The sequence below is a fragment of the Emydura macquarii genome, unplaced genomic scaffold (assembly GCF_026122565.2).
Source record: "Emydura macquarii macquarii isolate MOO-44397 ecotype Brisbane River unplaced genomic scaffold, CSIRO-AGI_Emac_v2 contig_18, whole genome shotgun sequence".
Taxonomy (NCBI): domain Eukaryota; kingdom Metazoa; phylum Chordata; order Testudines; family Chelidae; genus Emydura; species Emydura macquarii.
The window spans coordinates 5,899,447-5,926,756 of NW_027130155.1; the positions used below are offsets into that span (position 1 = coordinate 5,899,447).

The 27,310-nt window shown below is 40.5% G+C and overlaps 1 protein-coding gene across 1 annotated transcript; it reads left to right on the plus strand.

Annotated features, from left to right (window-relative positions):
- Nucleotides 1-2,254: 2,254 nt before the first annotated feature.
- ANKUB1 (ankyrin repeat and ubiquitin domain containing 1) lies at nucleotides 2,255-25,871 on the plus strand. Its single transcript, XM_067553447.1, has 6 exons — nucleotides 2,255-2,634; nucleotides 4,649-4,792; nucleotides 11,374-11,590; nucleotides 14,105-14,219; nucleotides 16,407-17,336; nucleotides 24,020-25,871. Exons 1-6 carry the CDS (start codon nucleotides 2,545-2,547, stop codon nucleotides 24,102-24,104), a joined length of 1,581 nt encoding a protein of 526 aa, XP_067409548.1. The 5' UTR covers nucleotides 2,255-2,544; the 3' UTR covers nucleotides 24,105-25,871.
- Nucleotides 25,872-27,310: the final 1,439 nt, after the last annotated feature.

Consider the following 27,310-nt stretch of genomic DNA (forward strand, 5'->3'; position numbering starts at 1 on the left):
TGGATGCATGTGGGATCCAAAGGTTGGGTCCAGTTAACCGTCTGGTGAATGTCCATTAGGAGGACTCAGCCAGCACTGTGATAGCACTGTCACACACAGACTCACAAATTGCTTTTATTGGAATGCAAGCAGTGTACAGTCTTTGAAGAAATGTTCTATTGTTAGGTTTCTGTGATGGAGATTCTTTAGGGGCAGCTATTGCAAACTGCAAGAGAGTTTGCTCAATCTGTCCATCTGCAGACAATTTGTTATGCAGAGTTGCAACCTGGGAATTGGGCTCTGTTGTTTGGCTTGAGACCCCTGAAAGAGGGGGATTGCATGCATGCTGTTTATTCTCTGTTTCAGGAGTGTGTATATAGTGTAACTTGCTTATTTACATTAAAAAAAAAATCCAGACTCTGTGTTATTGATTTCTCCTCCAGTCAAAAACCAGCCTGTAAGGCGCTCACATGTATATCTCAGTAGAAGGTAACAATATTTTTATTTTCAAACAACACTGATCACCACTATCAACCTGCTTTAATAAATAAATAGTGGCATAAATAACAAAAACAATATAAACAGCCAAACTTGAAACAAAATTAAAGGGTTGTATTTTGTGACCTGTTCCAAATTCAGGAGCCCTTAAGTGCCATTACTGCCACAAGCAGCCAGAACATCTCAGCCAATCTCAATTGCCCAATGGAGTACAGAAATAAACTTATGAAAGAAGATAGAGATGTGGGGGAAGTGCAGACAGACAAACCAACTTCCTTCTGCCATGCCAATCTCACCATTCACCAGTCCATTGCTCAAAGGATGGCATCAGCAGAGGGTGAAGTGACACGATCCTGTCATTCAGCAATAGGCTGTTCATGGGTGAGCACCAGAAGGAGATGGGAGGAGAGCAGAACCATGGTTCTGATCCAAAGCCTAATGAAGTCAGTGGAAAAATCCCAAGTCATTATGGGAGAGTATGCCAGCTCCACTTCTCACTTACTCTAGATAGCGTTTTTAATTTGAGTAGCTCTGTGTCAGTTCAGGGTAACTGCATACGTATTTCCTCTGTGGCTCAGCATGGGCACCCATTCTCAGGGTTCTGGCTCCGTAGCCATTGCCTTCCTTGAGCGGAGACACATATCTCCCTCCTTCCTGACTGGGGTATCTCCAGACTGAACTAGTGCTTGTCTTCTATGTTAGTCTCAGCAAAAGACAGTCTGCCTAAGCAGGTTTGCAGGTTTGCTTTCTCTTCAGAGAGTAATTGCCAACAGTTATAAGTCATTGCACAGTTCTTTCTGTGTAAGCATATTTTATTTTTAGAGTAAAAGCACTACAGAGAAAACATATAAAAGAACCTACACACATGCTAATAAGTTCACCAGAGTTCACCCTCCCCAACCCCAGTTTCCCAAGGGCTCTGGCCAGTGTCAGTCCTTCCAACCTTTCACTGAGTGTGAGGCTCTCCATGGACTAGAGGTCCTGCCTGGCTGCTGGATCAGAATGAAGTCCCTGGAATAAACTGAGCCTACAGAGTTTGTGGCATGTCTAAGATCAAAGAGTAAATTCATGATATGTGAAGGAGGGGAACAGGTTGTGGGATTAGGGAAGCAGTGGGAGCTAGTACCCCACAATGGAAACACTGTGGGGGGCTAATCTATATTTCCACCTCTGCTTCCCCTCTGACTCCACCCCACAACCTCAACTCCATTTGCCGCCTCCCCCTTGGCTGATTGGCTTTCAACTTCCAAACAATCAAGTTCTGGCCAGCATCCCTCCCCTCCAGCAGTGGGTGGGAACAGAGCATCTTCCCACTCCACTATTCAAGGAGTGCTTCCACTACCTCTAAAAGAGAACCCAAGAATCCTAAAGCTCATTCCCATGCTCTAAACAGTAGCTCACATGCCACGAACTATTGGCCTTTTATGTTTCCTTTTTTTCCCTTTTTTAAAAAACATAAGTAGCTAATGTTTCACACTGTGGATTCAGAAGTGTAAATGAGTGTATAGAGTTGTTATGGTAACATGAATAAATGTGGCTTAGACTTAGTTACAAAACACTTTGCAGATGGCAATAAGCAAACATTTCAGTTTAGGAGCTGCCAAGTATCCTTGTTTGATGACTCGGGGCTTTGATCAGTAGCTCTTGAATAAGTATAGCCTCTAGATTGTGTGGACAGTTGGTATGATGGTAGAAGTTCAGTTAGCTTGGATCCTGTATGTACATGTTTGAAACTTGTTCACGCTTGCCTTGATCAATATGTGGTTTGTTGGTTTCATTGAGCACGTGGGTGGGGTAATAATCTCCATCTCCCAATTCAGCTGAGCTAGAGAAACACATTCAGTACAGTGTATCTCGCTGTCAGCAATACCTGTTACTGCAGGACATTTCCTGGCAATGCAAGAAACTCTTTGCATTTAGGTTGGATGTTTGTAGTCTTTTCTGGCTTGTTGTGGTATGGATTTTGCGGTTTTTTGTTTTTATCTTTTGTCATTAATTGTAGATATGAACTTTGCAACGCATGTGTTGTGTTAGGTTTCCTAGCAGTTTTTAGCAGCATTGTGAAAGATGAGGATTTTTATAGCTTTTGAAGGATTTTGTGAACCTTTTGACATTTCATCAGACCAAACTGTGCAAGCTGTAAAACTGATGATAAAGGTAGGTGCTTAACTAATTATCAAGCTAATTCTGTTTAATTTTGATATGTTTAGCTTATAGCTAAGTACATGTATAATATAAATGTATACTACATAGTATTCCCTATTCCAATGTAAGGGAGTTCATTTTATATGTCTTTTGCTTGCCTATCCCTGATCTCTGCATAAGGTTTCTGAGACTATTGCTGTCTGATTTTCAGGATCAGTCAAGGTCTGCTTGTTGCGATATGAAAGACGGGGATAGTAGGCAAGCTGGCATTATACTACCATTACAATAGCCAGGCTCCTGCTGAAAGTTAGAGCAATCTCAGGGCTACTTGCATTTGGCTGTCAAGAACCAATCTCAAGGGGCATTTCCCACAGGTGAGAATATTCAAGAGTTTAGTAGCACACTGGCTACAAATCTCTTTCTCCCTGGCTGTGTCCCCAGTAAGGGCTGTACTGCACAGGTGGGATGGAATCCCTTCCTGGTCGGATCCACCAGCTTTATAGTCCTCTTATGTTACAACATAAAAATTTGGCCCTTATTCTTTGCCAGTCAAATATTCAGAAACAAACTCTTACCTTGTGAAGTTTCAGAAGATAGATAACATTCACTTCTTTTAGAACATGTCCAGGTACTTCATCTGCTCATGATCTGCGCATCATCATCTGGTGCTGATATGTGGCATATTCTGGACTTGGCAAAAATATTAAAAGTGGGTACATAAATCTCACTTGAGTTTTGAGAGTTGTTTACTTTTAATGATGGCTTACTGGCTCAGTGGCATTGTGTCAGAGCTGATTCAGACAAGTCTTGGTCTCCCTACAAAGGCATATTTTTTAACCACTGAAAAGTCCCATGATTTTATGTGAAATCTGATTAGCTCCACCACCACCAGTGCAGGGAAGGGTTTTCAAATTCATGTGAGCAACTGGAGGAAGGAAGACCCTATGAGATACCCCAGTCAAGTCTGTGATTAAAAGAAAGAAACCTTCTGATTTCCCAGAGGTCTCAGATTATCACCACCGAGCTCCAGATACATGTGCAGCAGCTTGTACATTACATGGCACTGGAAAACATATCATACTAACATTTCCACTTGTTCCTTGTGAGGAGAGACTCCTGTGATTGAGGAGTCCTTGTGGCTGTAGGTTTGGCTGGATTGTCTGAATTAACCCTACATTGTTTCATGCATTTACTTAGGCACAGTGAGGAGAAGCATTATGAATGTCACATTCATCCTGTTAAGGAAAGAGTCCAGAGTTCTTGCACAAAGTCAGTCAGGCCCATGCTTTAGAAAATGGCCTCTAATTTTGATGGCTTCAAGTTTTGATGCCAGCTGTGAACATATGGGGTGAGATTTTCAAAAGCACTCAATTTGGTCTAACTCTTCTCCCACTGAAGTCAATAGAAGATTTTTACTTCAGTGGGATCAGTTAGGCCAATACTGAGATCTTAAGGAAATCCCACCTGACATCTAATTTAGGTACCTAAATATATATTTTAGGCACCGAAGTTTGAAGCTGGTAGTCTAGACGTCTACAGTTGGGCACCAAACATACGAGGTAATCAAAAGCAGAGGCCACTTGGGAAAACTTGAGCTTTCATCACTTCCCAGCAGGAAGGCCCCAGCCTGTATGTTTTTGCGTTAGCTCTGTGTCATTTGTAATGTATCAGATGTACTCATTTGTAGCAGCAAAACTTCATGATGTTATTTAGCTTCCTATACACACAGAATATTTGTAACTTATAAGCAAAAAATATACCTATCTAAATCAAAGTGTTGGATCTCAACACCATTTTCTTTCCAAAACCAAAAAATATAAAGTTGTATGTTCTTAAAACACTTTACTCAGACTGTAAATCCTGTGGGGCAAAGGGCAGTTTCTTACTACCTGCGTGCACAGCACATAATAAGAGACCAATGAGGCACTACTGTAATATATATAACACCAATAATGAATGCAGATTTGTTCTGGGTAGCAATCACTGCTGCATAGACACACTTTTCACAATTTATTATTCATTTTAGGATTATTTCCACATTCCACTCTCTGAAGATAAACAAGGCAGACGTTATTTGGAGTTGATTTATGCAGGAGCAATATTGAAGGACAACTGGATCCTTGCTGATGTAGGGATATCAGTTTCCTCAACTATTAAATGTGTTGTTAAGGTACAGTATGATTAAAAAACAGATAATCTTAAATTGTCCATAAATTCTGTCTGTTTCTTGGTTCTCCTTCTAGAGCCTATGCTAAATTTAATATCACTAAGGAGCAGTAAAAAGTATCTGACCTCAAAGAGTAGCCACCCTTACCTTCAAAGAATGAGTTTATAAAGTTGTTATGGTAACAAGAATGCTTGGGCTTACATTTATTTACATGGAACTTTGAAGATTGTAAAAATGTCTTTTAAAGGGTATCTCTACAGAAATTGAACTTGGGGAATGAAAGACCTTTACAAATGGGAAAGAAAAAGCCTGTTTGATACAGCACAATACCCATTTCCCACTGTGGGCAACAGATTTAGGAGGATTCCCATCTTGTCCGTCATATATTTCTAGTACTCCCAGATCCGTTCCTTCCCTCAGTATCTATGATCACAAATTCCCTTTAGATCCTGATCTGTCATTTTTCCTGTGCTGAATACATGCCTTGGCAGTCAGTTGCTGCTTCTACTTCATGAGGTGTAAAAAAGCTAAAGGTGACCTGAATTAAATAGAAAAAAGCACTAGTCTCCCTACTCCCACTTGTGCAGGCATCCAGTAAGCTAAGTGCAGTGAGTTTTAAGTACAGTACATAGTATAGTCTTTGTAATACCATTGATAATAGAGAGAGGCCACAACTGGAACCTTGAATCTGAACCTCTTTGAATTTTAGATGGTGGGGATCATATTCCAATCCTTGGCTCCAATCCTACCCCAATGATTTTGGTTCTGGATTGGCTCCTAAATCAGAATGAACCATTTTTCCATTTATGGTTCAGCTGTGGCCAAACTCTTGTGAGACATGCTCGCCATTCAAAGGTCTAAACTTGCAAGGTTGCCAGCATTCGAGATGACTGAAATCTCATAAGCAGCTGATCTCCTGAGATTTTCACCATTTTGGGCTGAAATCTCAAAAACAGCTATTGAGATTTTGGGACCATTAAATCCAAAGATGAGCCCTGTCATTTATTGGGTCTCTAAGATGAACGGTAAAGACTAATCAAAGCCTATCCCAGATCTGACCACCTTTATCTAGTGAGAACCAAGCATTCTGAGTTAATTTTAGAGGCATTATTCTAAGAAGAATGATCATTCATTATAAATTACCATAAAGGTTTTTTGGCTCCCTCCTTGCCACTGAGAATATTGTGGGAGAGGACCAGGGAACTACAATGTTCCCTTGCAGAGTTTCATCTACCCCTGAAAGGGAAAGGATCGGGAAGGTGGAGAGGGGGAGGCTTGGAGATCTGTGGAGTAAGGCCTCTTGATTCTGTGGATTCACTGAACCTGCAGGAAAGGGCTCTCCCCCATCTCCCTCTCCACAGTGGCAGGAACTCATTCATGTGGATGGCTCACTTTTTATGTGGTTCTACTGGCCTCCCTCTACTCTGATAACACAACTCCACGAGGAAATATGTTGTCACTGCCTGGTTGCCCCTGTACCTGCTTAGTAGCAGCTGCAGAGGACATGAGTGGGAGTTAAGAAAGCTCCCAGCTGTATAAATTTCCTGCTGGATTTTTGCATGGAAATCTGGTGTGATAGAAGGGGACTGTGCCATAGAAAGTGGAAACTGCCTTGCTTCGACCCTGCCTCCAGCCTCAGTCAAATTCAGGATAAAACTGTATATGAAGAACTAGTTTTATTTCAGTTTATGTGTGAAATGTGAAAAAGGAAAAAAAAAATCCAACAGTTGCTCCCTGCATTGTACTGTCTAAAAGGGGCATATATGATGCAAACATTCAGATCACCAAAATCTTACTTTGCAATACTGCTGTAACTGGAAAATCTTTTCTTCCTTCAGTCTAAGGAAGTAGAACACATGATTTCATCTTGCTTTCAAAGTGCATCTGTATTGAAATAACCTGGGCTTTTCTTGCTGTGTATAGAAAAGATCTCTCTTTTGCTGGAATATATGGGAAGGAGTTAGAATTTCAGGGGGAAAACTCCTAGTTTTGTATTACAGCTCTATGCCAACACTATTAAAGGAAACAAGCAATGCAAAAGATGTCACAAAATACAATAGCAACTCCTGCTGGTATGGTTTGGTAAAATAACTGTATCCTTAATATATAACTAAGGAAAACATGGCATAATTTTCAAGCCAGGTTCTCTAAATTTTGACACCTAGACCTGTAACTAGCTGTCTAAATTGTTCCTTTTAAGATATGCCTGGTTCAGACACATCAGTGATTATACAGGCTATTAAAACTATATTTAGACATCTAATTTGGGGTGCCCAGTTTTGAAAATTGGGCTGCCTATGACAAATTCTGTCTTCACTTACAATCTCAAAGTCAATAAATAATATTTTGCACTTCTACAGTGCACTTATCTGAGGATCTCAAACCATTGGTTGAGCAGTAATGAATATAGTCTCCTAGCACCCCTGCAAACCAGGTATAATTAGTTATTGTTATAAGTGTTCTCTCCATATTATATGTTGGGTAACAGAGGCATGGAAGTTAAGAGAGATTTCCAGGGAACTTGGGTACAGCCAGAAATACAATCGAGATTGTCTGACTCTCAGTCCTGTGTTTTAACCACAAGGTCCTCCTTTTACAGTGCTGTTGCACACATGGACCTAAGGACAGAAAAGTGACCTAATTACCAATTGCCATCACCTACATTTATTTTTAAACAATATTTTGACTGGATTGTTTCCAGCTACAAGAAAAACAGGAAATACTTCTGTCAAAGAAGGTATAAAAGATTATTTATACAGGGCACTTCAGAGTCTGTATGTCCCATATAACCTTTTTCTTCTCTGTCTTCTTCCTCTCCCAAATCCCATAATAGGTCATTTTCCTTAATTTTCTGAGCAGGCTGATTGCTGCCTTTATTTTAAAGAAAATACAACTCCTCCTCCTGGAAGATTTTGCACTCTGACTGGAAGGAAGAGTGGTTTACCCTTTGCACACAAAAGACTGTTTAATTTGGTGACAGGCTTTGCACAAGACCTTTGCGGCTAGTCTTAAATCTTAACCCGAAACGGCTATTTCTGTTCGTCACAGTTAATGTCTGTAATAACTTTGGCTGTTTACATCCATCATGAGGAACACTCTTATTCTGTCTAGGGTGGTATTATTGTGGGTTTTGTGCCATGAGCTCCTAACTACCCTTCCAGTCTATAAAGATATAGGGTCTTCTCGGATACTTCATTAAAGTACTCTGTGCACTTACCCCTCCATAGAAGTTATCATGTCCATGTTACCACTGCTGTGGGGGTTACCCAAAAGTCCTGCATTAATCAGACAAGATCCTGGGCCCTGCTCCATTTCTTTGGACTGCTAATGCTGATTTAAACAGGTGAAGTGCCAGAGTCGCTACCCCACATCACGTTATTGCAGCTCCTAGTGGAGCAGCAGTGTGGCCATGCGGAGGGAGCAGTAAATCCTTAGCAGCCAGCACAACTTAGAACAGCTCTGCAGGTAAAACCAGACACTGGCTAGCCTCAGGATTGAGGGGTGTAAAGTTGGTATTCAACCACCTATGATCCCCACTACCCCAAGTCCTATGCCAAGCCCTGTTCAGCCAGACCTGAGTTTCAGGGCCGTAGGCTTCAGTTGATTTTCAACAGCTTCCTGCAGGAGTGCTTGAAAGAGGGAGAACAGGGTCCCTGTGCTCTTCTTCCCACAAGCTCATCTGTGCAGGACCAGCCACAATTTAACCTTCTATTTTTTGTCAGAAGGGGGAGGTAAGTGCTGATGGTATTTAAAAAAAAAAAAAAATGGGGGAAAACAAAGTATTGTAGAAACAGGATAAAAGTACACAACAGTAATGTAGTCTGGATTTTTGTTTCATACACACAGGGAAGACTGTCTCTTTTTGAGTAGGCTTTTTTGGATTAGCTGCAAACTGTAAAGCAAGTGCAGTAATTAATGGGATGGGCTGTTGCAAGGCAGCAGCTTCTGTGCACTATAACAAGCCTGGCTTCTCACCAAGGTTGTTACATAAATAGGGAAAGATCCTGAAGATAGCTTAGCTCCCTTAGTCCATAAACAATAAAGAACATTTTTTAGCCTTGATTATTTCTCCACGCTCTATCATAGGGTTAGTTGGCCAGAATTATTCCTGCTCCTGGCACAGCATCACTAGGGCTGCAGAGCATAAAAACAAGGAGTGGAACAGTGAGGCAAAATGACTGCAATGTTCAGAAGTCTTTGACAAACTTAACTGCTTGTTTACTCCAAGTCTTCTGGTTCTAGTAACTTCTAGCTTTGTTGTTGTTGCTGTTTCTCGGGAAGAAAGAGAAACTGAATTTAATTAAGTCCTTGATCTGTATGCATGTTGGATGCTGTGTGTATGCTTTTTCTTCACAAGAGGCAGAGATTTGGTGGTTGGAATTCTTTTTAAAATTGACTCTTTAAACCACAAAGCAGCACCTGCTTTGGTAAATCTGTATAGTCACTGTCCAATGCTGCAAGGCAGTGACCACCTCCAGAGAGTCAATAAATTGAGAGGCCACAACATTTTGCTTGAGATGCTCAATACCTCCCAGGAGTGGGCCTTAAACATGTGACTCTCTTTAGGATTCAGAATTTACATGCATTTCACAAATACCTATCATAAAACACTAGACTCATCAACAATCAATACTTAACATTTACAAAATATATGCAAAATGACATGGCATCAGGAACAGTAATTGGTTTCCCAATTCACCAAAACTGAGACCCTATCCACTTAATCCACCCCCTTAGAAAAAGCTTGCATAATAGATAGGCTTTGCACATGAAGGTTCCCAAATTCTGGCTTTGTTGGAACAAATGGTGCCATGAATTCCAGAGCTGAAAGCCTTCATCCAATAAATGTTCTGTCACCAAACTCCCAGGCAAATCTAGGAATTGTGTCTCAGCTGATAGCTGCTGGAATGAAACATATGGAGACAGCTGATCTCATGAAGATGTCCTTCACTAGAAAATTGTATGTGGTTTGAACATGATTTTGAAGAGCTGAGACAGCTGACACAATGCTGACTAAGACTGACTAATCAGTGTAGACCAGAGCTGGGACAGGGCTTAACTATAATTTATTAACTAGCTGAGTCCAATTTGTCCTGATCTACAGTAACTGATCAGTCATGGCCATCACTGTCATCTAATGCTACTCTTAACAGTAATGTCAAATTAATAACATTTTCTAGAGAAAACAAGTCCGACGTGTCAAGCATGCCAGTGACACTACAGAAATAATAAGGGACACAAAATCCAAACTATGAAGGGCTGAAATATCACCATGTAGACAGCCAACCAGCCTTATTCTGCTAGCTGAAATGTGAGTGGTAGTGCTGCTTGAGAAATACAAAAATGTTAACTGAAAATTTGAAATTCATAAAATGTTGATTGCTTTATCTTCAGGTATAGCACCATAAAGAATGCAATACAGTAAGCCAATCTGGAGAGGACAAAATCACAGGCTTTTGACAAGGCCTTGATCTGATAGGAAGGGTCACAACCACTTAGTCAAGCACAGAGATAACAAAAGCAACCATGGTGGATATTTTTTATATGAACATCCAAAAGCGGCCAAAGATCCTATAGGACTTCTAGATTGTAAATTGTAGTAACAAAAGGCGCTGATGGAGCAGATATTCTCTCTGCCATCTCCTCTTTTTAGTGAACCAGCATGACTTTGTCTTATTCAAATTAAGCTTCAGCCAGCTGTCTTTCATCCAAGACTCAGTCATGGCCAGGCACTGAGAAAACCAGACTCTTCAGATCTCATGAAACAGATGCAAAGCTGAATGTCATCCATAGCTGATTCTTGATGGTTTTGCAGTCTGTACCATCTCACTATTTCTCCTATTGGCCTCCTATATTCAGTGAAGTTTCTTGTGCTTCTCTGATTCCAATGGGATATTCCCGTATTGCACCTCAGTGCAGTAACTTCTATTCATGTTAACAGTCAAATAGTATTTTCACTAACAGAGCCAAATTCTGCTCTAACTTACATAGATGCTACTCACCTGAAGTTAATGGGGTGAACTAATGTGCAGAATACGGTTTACATTTTTAAGCAGTGACCATGTACAAGTCATAAAATATAGACAGACACTACCTTGGAAATGTTATAAATGAAGTAAAAAGGTATGCTAATGACTTTCATCTGAAAGCATTTTACACATCTGAAATAGCTAAGACTCACAACATCCCTGTAAAATAAATATTATTATATCAATGTTATAGATGAGTGAACTGAAGCACAGAGGAGTTCAGGGCCCACTCCTCCAAGGTGTTAACAACCTCTCAAGAGATGAGTGCCCTAAAGTCTCACTGATGTCAAAAAGAGCTTTTGTTGTTTAACACCTCACAAGAGGCGCTCTATACCTTGCTTGTTTGGGCCCTTAACGACTGGATGAAGGTCAAGAAGCCAGTATGAGGGATAATTGGTAATAGAACCAAGTCTCCTGCTATATCCACTGGACCACGCTCAAGCAAAAAGGACAGTAGATCCCTAGATGTGTAAGAACAGTGTTCCTAAACTATAGGCACAGTTTACAAGAGCACTGTTGCTGGAGTATTTACATCATTATTATTTTTGCTTTTAGGAAGAAGACAAGCCAGCCTTCTATGTATACAATGCTGTAACCCAAGAAAAAGTTCCCATTAAGGGGAGTATTTATTTTCTTGCTACAAAGGTGTCCCTTTTGAAAACCCTGGTAACCCAGAAATGTGGCTTTCCAAATAGTGTTTATTGTCTCAGGACTCCAAAGTGCAGGGAGATTTATGACTGCAACACACTGAACGATTACCAGTTAGATATAGGTATAAGATGGTTTTATATAGACTAGCTGCTAAATAGAGCAATGTTTACTCAACACGTGTCTATAACTTTGTCAGCTTTCTGTATTGAAGGAATGTTTATATTTAGGGAAACTTGGAAAGTATTAATGTTAATGATATTATTTACAGACTGAGACTTTTCTAATGCAAATCTCAGTATTTAAAAAAACCAAACATTTTGAGCCATATGATGCCCTCCAAAATAAAACAATGTGGAAGGCAGGTGGAGAGACAAAAAATGAACGGTGCACAAAAGAAACCCATACTGCACTTCTGAGCCACTAGTGGTTAGAGAAGTTGGTTGGAAGCCAAGGCTCCTAGGCTCTATTTCTGGATTTGCCAACAAGCCACTATGTGGCCTTGAGCATAGCACTTGGCCTCTCTGTTTCTTGGTTTACCCATTGGTGAGAAAGGTAAAAAAATAAAATTAATCACACAGAACCTGTATAACTATGGATGAAAACCAATAGTACAGATAAGGGCATAATTTCTTCCCTCATGTCTACTCCATACAAACCCACTGACTTTGGTGGAAGTGCAATAGACTTCAATGGGACTACTCACTTGTTTAAAGTGAGGAACATGTTTAAATATTTGCTGAATCGGTGCTGATGTAAGGGAAGAATTTACACACACACACCCATAACTTTTTTTGTCTTCTAAAAAGCAGCAGGTTAGAACAGGGGTTTGTTTTTTCCCTGAAGTAGAAAATTTAAGTTTGTGGATAAAAGTATGGAATAAACTAGACATTAATGTAGACTTAAACACACCATAGTCCTATCTTGTCTAAGTCTGGAGAGTGAATATGAAATACAGACCTAGGGCCCAATTGTGCATCTTGTATAATCAATTTATACCAGTATAAAATTAGTGCAACATGGGTGTGAATGCTACCATTATGATCTGGTAATGTTTTACACCTACTTGAGTTTGCACTGATGTGGATGACTACACAATGTGAAGGGTAATGGTAGATTTGGCTTCAAAACCACAATATTAAAACAATGCCAAGAAAGCGAATGAATATAAGAGAACCCAGACAAAACACAAACTTACAACAAGCAAGCTATGTTTGGTTTCTAGGAATATATTTACAAAAGCTAGATAATTGTTGGTCAAACATACATCTGACACCATTTATATTACACAAATAAACATTCACCAGAGGCCAAACTAAATGTAAACTGCTTATAAAACTGTTCAGAAAAAAAGCCCAAGGACTTGGTCAACAATATACATACAGAAACTGAACCAGTGAAATAATGAGCTAGGTGATCTGATCATTAACTGTACTATCTTGAGTGTGGGCATTGGGTAAATAGTCCTGAACCCGGTATATCCCCAGTAACATTCCAAACCAGAACAGAAACACTTTAAAGATCCAAAGCCCAGAGGCCCAGTTCTGCAGTCCTGATGCATTCACAACTGCTGTTGTAGTCATTGCAGATGTGGGGGTTTGTATGTGGGACCTGTCTGTTCTCACACTACTTTAACACTCCCATAACTCAGTAGAGTTTAGGTGTGAAAACAAAAGCAGCCTGCAAGGAACAAGCTCTAAAGGATTAAATTTAGAATCTCACAGCCTATCTGATACTAGCAATTTTAACCCTGGACCCAGTTGTACCCCCAGAAACCATTGGGTGTGATGTCCATGATCAGGAGTGAACCCACAGTATTTTTAATGCCCCCTACTGGTAGTTTTAATTACAATACTTCCTAGAACAGGAAATTCCCGCTGAACTTCACTGCCCTGAATCTTTAACAGGAAGTTGGGTCTGTGACTGTGTTTAAAATGTGAATATCAAATTATAGTGGATTGTTAGTAGCAAATCTCAAGGTCCTCTTTTACTTTCCATTTATTTATTTGTTTTAATTTAAATAAAAAAAAGACACCTATACACAAGCACTAGTGCCCTGACACTCAATTACATTGACAATATCATAATACCTCCAGTGGCATTAAAAAACAAACCTTCAGACAGGAACTATAACACAACTCAACAAGCCAGCCAGCTATATAAAGCTCATTTCAGCCTTCTCCCATCCTCCCGTCATTCTGAGAACTTACCCCCAACCCTCTCTAAAGCCCCTTCCAATAGACAGTTTTTGCTACATGCCTGGAAGGTCACCAGAATTCAGACTATTTCAGACCAAGTAATCAATCAATATCCCATCTGTGTGCAACAGACTACAAACATCCCCTTTTTAAAATACACACTAGCCAAAACTAGTACTTTTTCAGTTTGTTTGGTAGTTTGGTAAGTTTGCAGTATTAGGGGACTTACATTCTCTTTTTTGGCCAGCCACTAGAGGACAAGTTCCTCACAGGTGAGACCTGACATTCCCTCCGGCAGAGGGTTGTGGTGTACACAAATTCCAGCAAATAGGTTGCAGACAAATATCATTTATATGCAAACTGGGATGTTTAGACATTTATAAATGGCAAAAATAACAAAACTGGAACCAAGCTAAGTGATTGCACCTCACTGTTGGCAGGAACAACACTTCGCCTGGACGTGTGGGATGGATGGAAAGAATTCTTGACTGGGTGCCTCTTAGGAAACAAGCATACAGTCCAACACTTTCTGTCTGATGAAGAACCAGTACTCAAGTACGGTAACTAATTGCATTAGGTTTTTCTCCCCATTTTAAGTTCTCCAGCCGAAGCATCTCCATTCCCTAACAATGCCTTTTGAAAATCAATTACATATTGGATTTAACTTCCAGTTGACTTCAGTATTCTAGTGTAAGGTGCTATTCAAGCAACTGAAATATCTCCTAAGGGACTATAGCAAAAATACCCTCATAACATGAAAAATATACCAGCTGCCATTTTAGTAATTTGGAACCTGATCCATATTGATCTTACTTGGCTGTGGATCAGGTTTTTATTTTACAACAGGAGTGAATGTATTTTAAAATACCACTTTTACTTGGACATTTAGAAATTGTAATGACATTTCTGAAGGCTGCCCTAAAGGTCACCATCACTTCTTCACTATTGTTTTTAATAAACTGTTCTTGCAATGAAACGTTGTTTATACTTGCCTTGCAAAATTCTACTTGCCCATTCACCTGGAATGATTTTTTCCTAGGCAAGTAAAATATAATTAGTTTTAAGTTGTTATGGTAAAGGGGACCAGGTAGATTTTGAGACTGAGCTAATACATTTTCTTGGTGATTTTGCAAGCCTATGCCATATTTATTGCCGCCTTAATAAATCTCAACACATATTCCTTACAGTATAGTTAGATTGTGTTGCAGGGCATAGCTTTGGTGAGAGATGCAAAGGAGAGGAAGGGTCCCAGATATTATCAGTGCAAGGGAAAAGCATTCTATTGCTGCTCTAACTGGATAAAGAAGATCATATGACTGTGAAAAATCTTCACACATGACATAACACAGTAAGATTTATTCTAAATGAAATATAGTATGTCAACCCTTTCCCCCCTCTAAGTAATCACAGCACTGCATGATAATGTGGCACAATGTTTAGCACATGGCTACATACCTTGTGGAATTAGACTGTATCAAGTTTTTTGGGCCCTCTGTTTCTCCATCCTATGAGGTTAGTACAGGAGTAGAGCACAAGAGTCTAAAAATTTAATTTACTAAATTAAAACCCAGAATGTAAAGTGTCAGAAATATAAACAAATGCTGTCTTTTTGTACTGGATGCTAGCTAACAAATGACTTGAAGCTATAGATTTGGGAATGATGAATTGACAGTGCTTTCATACTACAGAGTCTGCCCCGAGTTCAAATATCTTACTGCTGTCAGAAACAGTAGTACACCCCACCATTTTTTTATTACAAGTTGTACTACTTTCCAACAGATGGCAATATCTCATCTGAATTTAATCTGTTTCCTTTAAGTCTGGGCATTCTAAGCACAGTGCCCTTTTGTGGTATCTAATTATTAATGCACTATAGGATATAAAAGAACAATGTATGAATAACAGACTTGAATGGAGTATTAAGCTAGAATAGAGTAGTTCTCTATCAGTGGAAGTGTAGTGAAAGATGGTAATATAATGATGAAAATTGTAATATGGATTACAGTATATGAGATAGTAGCTCACTGTCAATATTACTCCATACCTAGATTGTGGTGATAGAAAAATGAACCAAAGAATATTTAGTAGCAGTGACTTTGCACAGTGAATGATTTCTACTCTTTATCAAGAACAAGGACACACAGAACATAAGGATTTGTTAGATAAGAATTAGCCATTTTGTAGTTATATCATTTAATCTCTCCTCCTCCCCCTTTTTAAAATGTCCATCCATTTGTCTTTGAAATACTTGTACTATTTTTTCACTGTCCTTTAAAGATCTTGTGTACTCATCATCCCACATTTTTAATGTCATGTGGATGTGAAACTCCCTACCTTGTGTAAACAGTAAATCTTGTTTCACTTTATGAAAATCCTTCTTCACTCGCAATACCTCTACTGGGCCATCTTAAAATCCTCTCTCCTCAGATTGTAAAAGCAGTGTATGCCTCTGTCTTCATTTGTGAATAACATATATGATCAACAGTGGCTAAGCCCTTTTAACAAAGGTACAAATTACTTATTCATATCGGGACCGTATTGTCTAAACTAGCTCATTAGAGCACAAAATTATGAGATGTACAAACATATCTTGGTATATGTTTGGCTGGATATTTTTGTGCTGTCATTCTGCAGAGAAATATAAATAATTTTGAATGGTAGTATTTTTTCTAATGCTTATATGATGTTGGATTTCTTTAGTCTTTTTTAGTTAATTTATTTTGTGCATGTGTCTTTTGTCAGATACCAAAAGAGGGTGGCTCTTTACATGGCAGCATTTTTTGGCCACCTTGAGCTCACGGCATGGATCCTGAAACAGGGTGTAAGACCCAATGAGGCAGTGGGTGTTCATCCCTACCGAGAATGGTGTCAGGAAACACATCATCCAGATGTAACTAAATGTCCAGTTCATGCAGCTGCAGAAGCAGGCCAACTAATGATACTAAAGGCCTTTGTCAATTATAGTGTGTTGTGCCTAGAGTGCCAAAATCCAGCAGGGCAAATTCCACTGAACATATGCATCAAACACAAACATAAGGATTGTGTGCTATATTTAGTTACCAAAATGTGGTCAGTGGTTTCTTATCCTAATTTTTCACTTCCCATGAAGATCTACATTAAATTAAAGCAGTGGTTGCTTAGGGCTCAGAGTCACAGCCTTACCATGAAATGGCTTAATCAGGCTGCAGTCTTCAGAACACGAGTGGGGGACATTATTATCGTGGATGGCTTCACAAAGCCGAAAATGACTTCCAAAGGCAGGATCAAGGCAGCAGGCAATAAGGACTACAAGTTACCAAACCTAACTGATCAAATTCCACGAGAGAAAGATTCATGTCCCTTGACAATTACAAAAGGGAACCAAAAAGCAATAAAGCTTAAATTACCTCCTTTGGAAGATGCAAATAAGCTATCTAACATACACAGACTTCACCAAAAGAAGAATACTAAAAAGAAGGCCGCTCAGCCTAGGAAAGATGAGAGCATGGACCAAAATATGTGTTTAATTAAAGTTCCTCTGCCCCCTATTTCTAGCCTCAGGAATTCATGCCGTCCTTTCTACTATTCAACACCTAATGCTAAATTGCTCTTAAACTCCTTCTCTGAGTCTTTCTCAGAACACTGTGGGAGAACTCCAAGAGATAATGCAATCTACTGCTTAGCTATTGCCAGGTATGGTATTCTCTTTTGTTTTCCTTCTTTATTTATGCCTCTCCCAGGTGTTTATAGCTGGATTTTATAAATCTTGGGTTCATTAATTACAGTAAAGGAAGAAAAAAATTTCTGGAGGGATAATGCCCATTCTTTATGCAGTCCATGAAGCTGGCAACCTGGGCTGACAATACAAGATACATTCTTCTTTGAGTGGCTGCAGACATGTATTCCTCTCAGGTTTGCATGCGCCCAGTGCACCAAAGCTGGAGAAATTCTCCTAGCAGTGCCTGTAGGGATGATGCTCACACCCTTTGCCGCGTGACCCACCCTGGGCTATATAAGGGCAGCGGTGCCTCAACCCCTCTGAGTTCCTTCGCACTGACCCAGACTGATGCAGTGGGGATGGAGGGTGGATTGTGGAATACATGTTTGCAACCACATGTTGAAGAACAACTGTTACGACACAGGTAAGTAACTGTATTTTCTATATATAATAATGAGATTTGATTTACAGTATGGTTTTGCCCTTGTTATTAAAATGCATAAGAAAAGGAACCAAAATATGTATAAGCTGCTCCAAAAAATATCAGGTTTTTTAAAGCTGTATTTTGTGTGTGTGATGTTACAACTGGTCACTGAGATTCTTTAATCATGGATTGATGAATTATAATCTGCTCTTTCTTCGGAAGTTACAAATAACAGATATTTGCAGAGACAAGAGAGATGAGGTAATATCTTTTATTGGACCAAACATCACGGACCATCCTTTGGAATGGCCCCTACTCCTGGCTGGGAGCTGGGGCGAGAAGCCCAGGCAGCTGGACCGGGCTCCTGGCTAGAAGCGGGGGCAAAAAGCCTGGGCGGCTTGTCCCCCCACTCCTGGCTGGGAGCCAGGGAGAAAAGCTGAGAGAGCTTCCTGAGCTGTAAAATTCTCAAGGCTGCCCGGCTCCTGGTGGGGAGTGAGAAACCGGGGCAACTGGATCCCAATTCCTGGGGGCGAAAAGCTGCAGGCAGCTTCCCCTGCTTCCAGCAGGGAACAGGGAGTGGGGGTGGCCTCTCAGCTGCTCACACTGCCCCCTTAGTTTGGTGGAAGTGCTCCTGGGGAGGACACGCACCACCGACCCAAGGAGGGTAGTGTGGACGTGAACCACTGTAAGTCAACCTAATATAGGTCAATTTACATTTCTAGTGTAGACATACCCTTAGAATATCACAGATAATTACAAGGTCGAACAGATAATTTACCCTAAGGCCTGGTCTACACTAGAGAGTTTTGTTGACCAAAGTCAGCTTTGGTCTTCAAAACAAAGGTGGTGTACACACTGCAGTCAACCCCCTGCTGACAAAACTGACCTGTTTTTTTGACAAAATAAAACCACCTCAACGAGAGGTGCAGGGCTTTTGTCGGCTTAGTTAGGGTAATGCCGTGTCAATATGGACACTGCGTCCCCGTACATCAGAGATGGGATTGTCATTCTTGTCAATTTCACCATGAAAGCACAAGCCTGGTCTAGTTCCTGCTTCTGCTCCTCCTTAAGTGTAGACAAGGCCTAAATAGTTAGCATATACTCTGAGGGATTATGTGAATGGTCCCTATTGAATGCTTGTCTCTCTCATTACCAGAAGTTGGTCCAATAAAAGAATGGTATTTTTCCCTCCAGAATTTTTTTCTTTCTTTACTGTAAGTAATGAATCCAAGGTGTATAAAGGTCCTCACTCACCTTGTCTCTCTAATATCCTGGGACCCACACAGTTACAATAACGCTGCATACAAATATTTGCAGGAAATTTTTGTAGGCTATCTTTAATGAAGGATTACTGCCACCTACTGGTAGCAGTTATTAGCATACACATTAGTTACGATTGAGGCCTCGTACTGAGGCCTGGACTACACTTACCTTCAAATTCAGCGGCAGTCTACGGGAATGATGCAAGCTACACTGAGAAGCTTGCATAATTCCTATTGACTTTGTAACGCCTCTTCTATGCGGCATCTTTGCTGCGCTGTGCCACTTGAGGGGGTGGTTTTAACGAGTCGACTTCCAGATCAATTGAACGGGTCTTCACTGACTGCTCAATCGATCCAGACAGATTGATCTGATGGTGGCAAGTTTGCCGCCGTCAGTAAAGATGTACCCTGAGACTAATAGTTGAAGGAAGAACATCTTTAGTTGACCACAGTCCTTGCATTTAAACAATGCCCTTGAGTCTAGAAGTATAAATAGGAAGCTGCAGAGAAGGCTGAAAAAATTCTTAAACAACAAATGCAGAAGAACTAGGTAACACAGTAAATTATGAGTAAGGAAGTACTATACATTTCTAGGAATATAAACATGAACAATCAGAGGGGGGGTGGCGTAAATTATGCTGAGGAAGTTAATAAGACACTTAAGGAAAAATAAGTACCTTCTTGAATCTGCACCTAAGTGAAGACCTCAGAATTTGGACCTATATGAAGGAATTAAGTACATGCCTAACTTTAAGCACCATTGGCTTCAAAGGGACTCCTCACTGGCTTATGTGTCTTGATGAATCAGGGCGTTAATGTTTATTCAGTCAGTAGGAATTGGTCTCAGTAAATATTGAGTGAGGAACTCAGGATTTGGCACACTGTATTTTCCCTTTTAATTTTAAGAATCAAGCTATTGGGAGGAGGGGGGACTCCTTTGCTCCCAGGGGAAGAAAGTGGGCTGTTAAAGGGCAAAACAATGTCAAGAAAAACAGATGATTTTGAATTGCTGTTAGTAATAGGTGGCAGGAAGAATCTGTCAGATTTTTTTTATGGTTAAAAGACAGAGAGATGAGAAATGTATGATTCCAAGGTGCAAATGGAAACATTGAAAAGCGTGAAGAGAGTCAGTGCTAAGTTTGAGTCCATTTCCACTACGTGATAATTCAGGGGTTCCCAAACTTCTTGCTGGCTTGACCCCATTTTAATTAAGTATTTTCTCCTGGGACCTCAGACATCATGTAGGATGCCATTTTGAAGAGCAAAATGGCATTCTCCACATAGTATGATCTCGTATACCCCATACATGTGAGGTCATGCCACATGGAGGACACCATTTTGCTCTACAAAATGGTGTCCTCCGCACAGTGTGACCTCGCACATATGGTATGCGCAAGGTCACATTGTGCAGAGGATGCCAGTTAGTAGAGCAAAATGGCATCATCCATGCATCGTGACCTTGTACATACTGTATATGTGAGGTTGCGCTGTGCGGAGCAAAATGGCATCCTCCACATACTAGGGAACACCACAACCCCATATGCAATTGGGGTGTGACCCACAGTTTGAGAACCTCTATGATAATTGGACTCAATCTTGCAGGGTGTGGGGCATCTTTTGAGAGGTATTGAGCATGCTGGTTTTCTGAGAGTTGAGGGTGCTCAGCATCTCTCAGCAGATGCCCAGCAGCTTGCAGTCGCAGATTCAGTATATGTTCAGAAAAAAAGGGATTGCTGTTAGGTGGTAATTACAAATTACAAAGGATGAATATTAAAAACAACACAAGCATGTAGGGACAAAGTTAGAAAGGCCAAGGCACAAAACGAGATTAAACTAGCTAGAGATATAAAGGGTGGCAAGAAAGCATTTTATAAATACAGGAGAAGCAAGAGAAGATCAAGAATAGGATAGGCCCATTACTCAGTCACAAAGGAAAGACAATACTGTATATCTCAACTTTAGTAAGGCTTTTGATACTGGCTCACATGACCTCACAAACAAACTAAGAAATATAGGCTAGATGAATCTATGAGGTGGGTGCACAACTGACTGGAAAACCATACGCAGAGAGTAGTTATCAATGGTTCACAATCGAGCTGGAAGGGCATATTGAGAGGCATCCCACAGGAATCTGTCCTAGGTCCAGTTCTATTCAAATGTCTTCATAAATTATTTGGATAATGGTAGAGAGAATATACTTACAAAGTATGTGGATGATACCAAGCTGGGAGGGGTTACAAGTGCTTTGGAGGATCTGCACAAATTGGAGCAATGGTCTGAAGTAAATGCTACATTTAGCAAGGAGTAATCAGTTGCACAAATACAACATGAGAAATGACTGCCTAGGAACAAGTACTGCAGAAAAGAATCTGGGGGTTGTAGTGGATCACAAACTAAATATGAGTCAGCAATATAATAGTGTTGCAAAAAAAGCAAACATCATTCTGGATGTATTAGCAGGAGGAGTGTTGTAAGACATGAGAAGTAATTCTTCCACTCTACTCACCACTGATAAGGTCTCAACTGGAGTATTGGGTCAAGTTCTGGGCACCACGCTTCAGGAAAGATGTGGACAAGTTGGAGAAAGTCCAGAGAGGAGCAACAAAAATGACTAAAGGTCTAGAAAACATGACCTACAAGGAAAGATTGAAAAAAATGGATTTGTTTAGTCTGGAGAAGACTGAGGGGGAACATGATAACAGTCTTCAAGTACATAAAAGGTTGTTAAAAAGAGGAGAGTGAAAAATTGTTCTCCTTAATCACTGAGGACAAGACAAGAAGTAATGGGTTTAAATTGCAGCAAGGGAGATTTAGATTAGACATCAGGAAAAACTTCCTACCTGTAAAGGTAGTTATGCACTAGAACAAATTAGCTAGAGAGGTTGTGGAATCTCCATCATTGGAAGTTTGTAAGAACAGGTTAGACAAATACTTGTCAAGGATGGTCTAGTTAATACTTAGTCCTGCCTCAATGCAGGAGACTGGACTAGATAACCTACTGTGCTCCCTTCCAGTCCTACATTTCTATGTTTCTATTATTCTAATTGCCATTCCCAAGTAGTAATGTGGCACGCTATGGTCAAATCAACCTCCTTCCCTATGTTCTGGTGTCCCTAAATCTCTGACTGCTAGAAGCTGGGACTGGATGACGGGATCACTCGGTAAATTGCCCTGTTCTGCTCACTCACTCTGAAGCATCTGACACTGGCCACAGTCAGATGACAGGATACTGCGCTAGATGGACCTTTGGTCTGACCCAGTGTGGACATTCTTATGTGGTAAAAGCAATGGTAGAGCTATAGAAGGAGGAACACTCCACATGGATTTCTTTGGAGTTCCCTATTAATTGTTGGGAGAGGAAGGGTTGCCTTGCCTTTGGAATGACTGGCTGCTCCACCTCCAAATCCAGATCTCCCTGTGCCTCCTCCTCACTTCAGTGGAAATGCACAAACAAGACTTTTCCTGGCCAAGGCTGCCCCCAAGTAATCCCCCTTAAAGGGGCAGTTCCTTGGCACAAACGGGTCCATTGGAAAAGACAGCGCCACCTGGGAAAGTAATAACTTTTCCCAGTAAACTCTGTGGTGCATGAATGTGACAAGGTATTTTCCCTACATTCCGGTCAGGGGCACCAAACACTTTTCACATGGTATGCACAATTAATCCTTGTAGAGCCATATCTGCTGCAGCTGCTAAACTGAGCAACATGCTGGGCCTCCATATTTCAGCCCGGCCTGACAGGTGCAATGTAATTCCCCATCTGTCAGAGTGGACACAGGCTGCTGGAAGCAGGGTGAAGCCAGTCAGGTTGTGGGAAGCCCTGGTTCAGGAGCCAATTCTACAGTACCAGTGAAGAGAAGCAGAACTGGCCACTCCATTGCCTACTCAGGTTTGGCCCCCACCGGTCCTCTGTCATGATGGGGAGGGGGATAAACTGAGTAAATGGCATTGCAACCTGCTGCAAGGGAGTTGCAGTGTCACTCAGCTTTGGCCCTGTGTCCCCTCTGTCATGACATGAGACCAAACCTGAATGGCACTGCAATGCCCATGCACCCGGTCGCAACACCAATCGCTCAGTTTAGTCCCTGTAGCAATCCTCCCTCTGCTGTTATGACCTGAGCGGTCAGTGAGATGGCCAATGCTATTCCGCCTCGCTGCTGTCAGTAATAGCACTCTGTGTAACGTGCATACAGTTGTAGGTGCCACTGATCCCTGCTCTAGCAGGGGAGATTGATGCATGAATCTGAAGGACATGATCAGGGCCACAGACATATTCTGTTACCAAAACAGTAGTGTACACATTGTGTAAATCAATCTGCTGATTCAGACTTTGGACATATGGTGTATCAAAACTGTTTGTTTTGTTTTGAGCAATACAATTAAATAATCCTTGAGGATTGCAGTATAAAATATATTAATTAATATACATTATATATATAAATTATAAATATAAATAAATATATTAATCATGTAGTACTGACAATATATGTGTCTATCTTGGACAAGTAATACTGTAATATGATAAATGCTTTAAAATATATTTTGTAACTGAGGTTCTTGGAGTTACCACAATAATAATACTGGATGCACAGATACTGTAGATAAAAGATTAATGTAAAACTGTTTTTAATTTATCCTTGCATAAAATCTATGATACACACACTGTTATCTCCCAGACATTTAACTGATTTTCTAAGTTGCCTGTGAGCATTTGTGTGCCTAATTTGTGCACACTACTATTTGACACACACAATCATAGTACTGTACACACAAATTAGACAACGAATTGTGCACAGTCAAACTGATAATCAGGCTATTCAAGAGAAGAAATGTACATTATGAATTTGATCTTGCATTCCTTACTTGGGCAAAATACCTAGTCAAGACAATGGAAGTTTTGCCTCTGCAAAAAGTGGAGAATCAGACCCAATATATGTAAGGAAATAGTTAATTTGTCCTGTCACTTGTCTTGCAGTGCATTTAAAGAGAAAACATGGCTTCAACAACTGGGAATTGCAAGAACCCTAGCTAAGAAGAGTGTCTGCAAACCTGGATACTAATAAAGGCCTGATTTCATATTGAATGTTTCCCGTAATCTGTAGTTTGGAAAGACAGCCTATGTTTGAATCCTCTAACAGTATCAATGAGGTCCTGTTCAACAAGCATCCTAAATTCCATTTTTTTCTGCTGAAATAGTATACAGATACAGTTAATGAAGGTATATTAAGAAGTAATACATTACATGAAGATAATGTATAAATCATTACTGGATGTTATGGGCTTTGTTACTCACAGATGTTTGATCTCTGTAGCTCTAAAGAGAATAAAGAGTAGATCATGTGACACAAATAATCCTCAAAAACTAAATGTAACATGCAAAAGGGAAAAAGAATGATTTATTAGATTAGTGTGATGCAAACCAAAGGTTTTCAGCATTGTGTAGCACCCCTATGAGACAGAAAAATTAGATCACCTAGGCTAAGCTTTAGTGTGCTAAGCAGAACCTGTGAGAATCTCCCATTGAACCTCTAATGTATGCTATCAAACTTCATCCTCCAGAACCCCCTAAGGGTTTAAAGACCTTCCGCTCATATCTTTGAAAGAGTTTCAAAATGACTTTGATTAAAACCTCTGCAGCTTCTGCCATCCAGAACAACTTGCTGTGTCTCTCTACCTCATTGAATCTCTCCCTTTTTAAGTCTCATCTGCAAATCTATCTTTTCTCCCTTGCATACTTTCTTTCTCTCTCCCATTGAGATATTTATTAAGGTCCTCACTCTGCCAAATCTTACTTTTAATATGTGTAGTCCACTGAACTCAAGGGACTAATCCTATGTGCAATAAATGTGTGAGGAACAGGAGTGTTTGTAAGGACTTGTCTACACTTGAAATGCTACAACAGCTGCACTGATGTAGCGCATCAGTGTAGAAATTCATTACAGCAATGGGAGGGGTTCTGCCACCCGCATAGTTAATCCACCTCCCTGAAAGGCAGTAGCTAGGTCAACAGAAGAATTCTTCCATCAACTTAGGGCCATCTACAAAAATCTTTCCTGAAATATAAAATCATGTCTGATGGCATGCCTAGACGGCTTCACAGTTCAGACTGAGGGGTGGGGGCGTGTAATAAAGAGCAGTGGACACCGATGTGCTGTGCTGTAACTCCCCCTTGTGGATGTTGTGGGCACAAACTAAAAGGTTTCTTGTTTGCATTAACATAGTCCTCTTCAGACAGGACTATGGGAACCTTTTAGTCCGTGCCCGCAGCATCCACACAGGAGAAGTTACAGTGCAGATGTGCCCTGAGATAGTATTTCCACTGGTTCTGTGGGAAATAGGTGTGACAATGAGTGCGTGAGTCTTCCTGTGTATTTCTCCTCTGCCCCTCTCACTCCTATGAGATAAAAAATGAGCAGGTGAGCTATTAAATTCACAATTTGAATACATTTTTGGTCTAGCAACTGATTGTATAGTGCTTGTGATTTTGAATTCTCAGTATTCTCAATCAATGTAAACATGAACTACACATACAAAAAATATTTTTGTGCAGAATTGTAAAAATAAAAATGATTACAATCTTTATATTTCCATTTTACTTACATATCTTCTTTTGACATGTATTAGCATATAATAACTTTATTTTCAATGCTGTACATTTACATACTTGTACTTAAAACCCATTAGTCACCTTTTAACTACGAATGTAGGATCTGCTTATCCTCCCATTTAAATCTGTGGCAGTTTGTCCACTGTCACATGAAAGAATTGGCCCTGTTGTGGTTGTATTGTACTAGACTGCATTTATTGGAATTACAGTGTCATCAATAAACAAAAAGCCATAAAGATCCATACTATCATTGTAGAGCATCTGTAAAATCAAAATCTGATCTATTTTGCTTATATAATTTTTTCAGATACCTGCAATCAATCTATCATAGGGTTTTCTACAGTTCCTACCCTGTAGTACAAGTGGCAAACTTTAAACAAAAACAAAAAGGATTACTCTCCTATTCATCCCGCAGCCTCTCCAACTAGTTGGAAACATTTTCATTTGGAATATTATTTTCTGTTTATTAATATTTCCAAAAGTTTAAAATTAGACAAAAGAAACAAGCAAATACATTTTGATAAAGAACATTTGGCTGATTGTTTTACTACTGCCCTTTTCAGAGGTGAGAGTAGATTTAGGGATAAGCAAACCCTATCCCTTCAGATTTGTCAAAAACTCTATGGGGAAAAAATATCTATGAACGGGTGAGTTTTAAACTAAATTTGTAAATATTTAACACAGCATCTACAGGCCATTTCCTCAATGTACTTCTTCCCGAACAGAATCTGCCAGTGATGGGAATCTTGTGTGAGCCACAGGCAGAAGAGGACATAGGGCACCCACAAATAAACATTAGTTGCTTTATTCTCTCGTTTTCCTTTTGAATAACTTTCAGTCAAATGAAAGTTAGAGGTGAAGCAGAGCTGCACACCACACGTTAAACCGGAGTTACATATTAACAATGTTTGAAGCTAGTTAATATTTAGTTCTTCATTGATGAAGCCTTGTACAGAGCTTGGCACTGGGCGGGTGTAAAGCACTGTCTGGACTCGTTTAACCTTCTCAGTGGGAGTCGAGGATGCTTTATGGGATCATCAAACCCTAAATGTGCCAACTAAGGAAATGATGAATTAGTAGCAGCATTGAGAGTGTTTCCCTACACCCCTGCAGAGCTGTTCTGCAGCCCAGCCCTGGGTGTGTCGCAATGCAGCGATACCTGAATCACACTCTGTCCGGCCCGACACCTTCTTGCCGGGGCCAGCGGTTAAATCTGGATATGGCTGTACCACTCACTCGAGCCTAGCGAGGCTGGGAACACAGACCTGTGCCTGTGGAATGTAGTGCCAAAAACTCTGTCTGGCAGAGTTTGTGACCTGTCTCTGGTTCTGGCACATAAGATGCCCAGTGTCGAAACCTGTGACCCCCTCCCCTGCAGTACTGCCACAGTTTCTGTCTCGTCTCTGTTTCTGGCACACAGGATGCCTGATACCAAAACCAGAGAAAACCTGTGACCCCGTAGCACCGCCAGTTTCTGCAGACTCCTGTGAGAGGGGAAACAAAAAAGCCCTCAGCCCTCCCACCCCGCACTATTTTTGCAAAGAGGGCAGGTCACAGGTGGCTCATCCCAGCGGGGTCACTGTTACCCCCTCTGCCCCTCCCTGTGCTGGGGTTTTGCCTCTGCCGTGGGCTGGCAGCGCCTCACCCCTGGGCGAACAC

Excerpts from the sequence above, each read along its gene's own strand:
- ANKUB1 (XM_067553447.1), top strand. The coding sequence starts at position 2,545 with ATGAGGATTTTTATAGCTTTTGAAGGATTTTGTGAACCTTTTGACATT. Across the intron at positions 4,793-11,373 it reads CTATTAAATGTGTTGTTAAG|GAAGAAGACAAGCCAGCCTT; the intron begins GTACAGTATGAT and ends TTTTGCTTTTAG. Across the intron at positions 17,337-24,019 it reads TACTGCTTAGCTATTGCCAG|TGCATTTAAAGAGAAAACAT; the intron begins GTATGGTATTCT and ends CTTGTCTTGCAG.